This window comes from Ammospiza caudacuta, chromosome 36 (genome assembly GCF_027887145.1).
Source record: "Ammospiza caudacuta isolate bAmmCau1 chromosome 36, bAmmCau1.pri, whole genome shotgun sequence".
Lineage (NCBI taxonomy): Eukaryota > Metazoa > Chordata > Aves > Passeriformes > Passerellidae > Ammospiza > Ammospiza caudacuta.
The window spans coordinates 1,943,350-1,946,689 of NC_080628.1; the positions used below are offsets into that span (position 1 = coordinate 1,943,350).

The window sequence follows — 3,340 nt, forward strand, 5'->3', positions numbered from 1 at the left end:
ACAACTCTGAGTATTTCTGGTGCAGGGGAGGTGAAATGCTCATGAAGCTCTGACATGCTGAGGGCTTCTGATCAATCATAGAATATTTCCAAAATAACAATTTTGATAAAAATGAGGAACTCTCCTAAGAGTTTTTAGTCAGTTTCCTACTACTTGAGAACGGCAGGGAGATGGGGATAAATATTAAAGTCTGAGTATGAATTATTATTACAAGTTCTCACAAATGCTTGAGAAATCTGACCTGTTCCTTTAAATGATCACTAGTTTCACAAAAGATCCACAATGTGCTTTCAGCTTCTATGCCCATGGACAGCACCAGCATCATCTTTGCTGGAGCCATCAGGCTCAGTCTGATCTGTCCTTTCACCAAGCTGCAAAGAGAACTTGCTCCCAGGCAGTGTCCTGCAAACAGACAGGGTTCTGTCAGGCCAAGGAAAGTGCACAGAGATTTGGGGTCTGTGAGTGCTGGCAGGGAGAGATCAGGCACAGGGAAACACCTGCAGGAGGAAAATCTGCAGGAGGAAGAGAAAAAATCAAGCAATGAGAGAAAACAAAACCCAGCAATGCTGTAGCCGGGAGAGTTTAAAGATGCCCACAGGATCCCCTCCAGGGCAGCCCCTCCCTCTGAACAAGCCCCCTCCCTCCTGTGCCCTCAGCCCAGCCTCTGCCCTCAGGGCCGGGGCTCCAAGGCGTGCAGCCCCTCCTGTGCAGGCAGAGCTGCAGCAGAGCCGTGGGGCAGCTCTGCAGCCCTGGGCCCAGTTCCCTCTGCAGAGCACAGGGCTGGGAGCAGCTGCCCGGCCCTGGGGGCTCTGGCAGGGGGCACAGCTGGGTCAAGGTGATGCTGTCTCCAGTGCCCATCTCTGGGCAATGCTGTCAGTGCAGCCAGGGAAGGAGCTGCATCTCCCTCAATCCAATGCCATTATAAGGACACTTAGAATACTTTCTGAGATTTCAGTCCAAGCTGGGAGCTTCAATCCAGGATGCAATCCTGTCCTCTAACATCTCTGAGTTAGGGGATAATGGGGACAGATGGAGGTGTTCTGACACTGAAAATGCTCTTCGGTTGGTGAATTTATCAATGTGAGTCCTTGGCTGCAAATATGGAGCTGGGCTGCTGTGGATCCATCTGCTCTCAGCAGTGCCTGGTGACATTTTAGGGCATGCATGGTAAAGTGATCACTCTCCAGCTGAGAAATTTTAAAGCCCAAAGAAACTCAAAACAGGTCAGAATGCCTGACCATCCCCCCTCATGCTCCACTCATCACATTGCCTCACAGAACTTGCTCTGTTCACCCTAAGAGCAGCAGAAACACTGAGCGTTTCTGATATTCAAGAACACCAGCAGAGATAGAGGGAGCTTATAAAGAAAAGCCCCAGAACTCTTGAAAAATAAAGGATGTCTCTGTGTTCCATGGGAGGGTGTATGGGAAATGGCTTTGATTTTGGTTACTGGTATCTCCTCCAAATCTTCACTGTCCTTTTCTCCATGAACAGGTGCCTACGCCCAGCCCCAGCAAATGCCCAACAGCAGCTCCATCAGCCACTTCCTCCTGCTGGCATTGGCAGACACGCGGCAGCTGCAGCTCCTGCACTTCTGCCTCTTGCTGGGCATCTCCCTGGCTGCCTTCCTGGGCAACGGCCTCATCATCAGCGCCGTAGCCTGCAGCCACCACCTGCACATGCCCATGTTCTTCTTCCTGCTCAACCTGGCCCTCAGCGACCTGGGCTCCATTTGCACCACTGTCCCCAAAGCCATGCACAATTCCCTCTGGGACACCAGGGACATCTCCTACACAGGATGTGCTGCTCAGCTCTTTTTCTTTCTGTTCTTCATCTCAGCAGAATATTTTCTCCTTATCATCATGTGCTATGACCGCTACGTGTCCATCTGCAAACCCCTGCATTATGGGACCCTCCTGGGCAGCAGAGTTTGTGCCCACATGGCAGCAGCTGCCTGGGCCAGTGCCTTTCTCTTTTCACTGATTCACACAGCCAATACATTTTCCCTGCCCCTGTGCCATGGCTATGCAATGGGCCAGTTCTTCTGTGAAGTGCCCCAGATCCTCAAGCTCTCCTGCTCCAAATCCCACCTCAGGGAATTTGGCCTAATTGCTGTTAGTGTGTGTTTAAATTTTAGTTGTTTTGTGTTCATTGTTTTCTCCTATGTGCAGATCTTCAGGGCTGTGCTGAGGATCCCCTCTAAGCAGGGACGGCACAAAGCCTTTTCCACCTGCCTCCCTCACCTGGCTGTGGTCTCTCTGTTCCTCAGCATGGCATCATTTGCTCATCTGAAGCCCTCCTCCATCTCCTCCGCATCCCTGGATCTGGCCCTGTCAGTTCTGTATTCAGTGGTGCCTCCAGCCCTGAACCCCCTCATCTACAGCCTGAGGAACCAGGAGCTCAAGGCTGCAGTGTGGAGACTGATGACTGGATGGTTTAAGAAACATTAAACTGCTGGCTATATTCTGCAAATCACTTGAAATAAAAATCATCTTCAATACTTCTTATTTTTTCCCTCATTTTAGATATTAATATTGTCCACAAAATTGCCACTGTACCAATTCTCATTTTGTTTCTCTCCATCTTCCCTGTGGCCACAGACTGTGTCAATGAGGGGCTGCACTCTCGGTGGCTTTAACGGAAAAAAAAGATCTCCCAGCAGAGTTTTCTGCAGAGATACCTTTTTGTTACCTTCTCTGGAGCTGCAGCAGCAATGTCTGTGTGCAGAGCTTGGGGCAGATCAGTGCTGGCCCAGCAGCTGTGCCCAGCAGCAGCAGCAGGACTTGGTGTTGCCAGTGCTGCTGCCGTGGCTCTGCCCCACTGCCCTGGTGGCCCTGGTGTTGCAGCAGGGCCTGAGTGCTCTCGGGGCCGGGCACAGCCCTGGGGGTGGCAGTGCCGGGGCTGCAGCAGGGACAGGCCATGATAGCTGTTGGGGAAGTGCTGACGCCTCAGCCTAGGACCTGGGGGCTCCAGGCTCCTTGCCCAGGCCCTCTCAAGAACACCACCAGGCCAATGCTCAGAACAGCAAAGTCCCATGAGCAGCCCATTGCTGTTGGTGTGGAGACATGATGCAGAAGCACAAATGCCATCAGCCCTTGGGGCCAGCAAGGGCTGGGGGACACCAAGGAAACCACTCAGCTTTGTCCTGGCCTCTGCAGTCAGCCAGAAAGTTTGTTCCCATCAGCTGGAAGTTTCCTGTCCCACTGCAGACGCTGTTGCTCAGAGCCAGGGCTGCCTGGCAGCCACCCCCAAACTGCCCTCACCATTTCCTTGGCTTCATTGTTGCTTTCTTTACTCTTCCTTGGCCCAGATTTCTTCCCATTGCACACTCCTGTTCCCT

The 3,340-nt window shown here is 52.2% G+C and overlaps 1 protein-coding gene across 1 annotated transcript; it reads left to right on the forward strand.

Moving 5' to 3' along the window:
- The first annotated feature begins 1,517 nt into the window (after positions 1 to 1,517).
- On the forward strand, positions 1,518 to 3,069 carry LOC131570586 (olfactory receptor 14J1-like). The gene is made up of 2 exons (XM_058822950.1): positions 1,518 to 2,405; positions 2,998 to 3,069. The coding sequence occupies exons 1-2, from the start codon at positions 1,518 to 1,520 to the stop codon at positions 3,067 to 3,069; spliced, it is 960 nt and encodes a 319-aa protein (XP_058678933.1).
- The last annotated feature ends 271 nt before the right edge of the window (positions 3,070 to 3,340 follow it).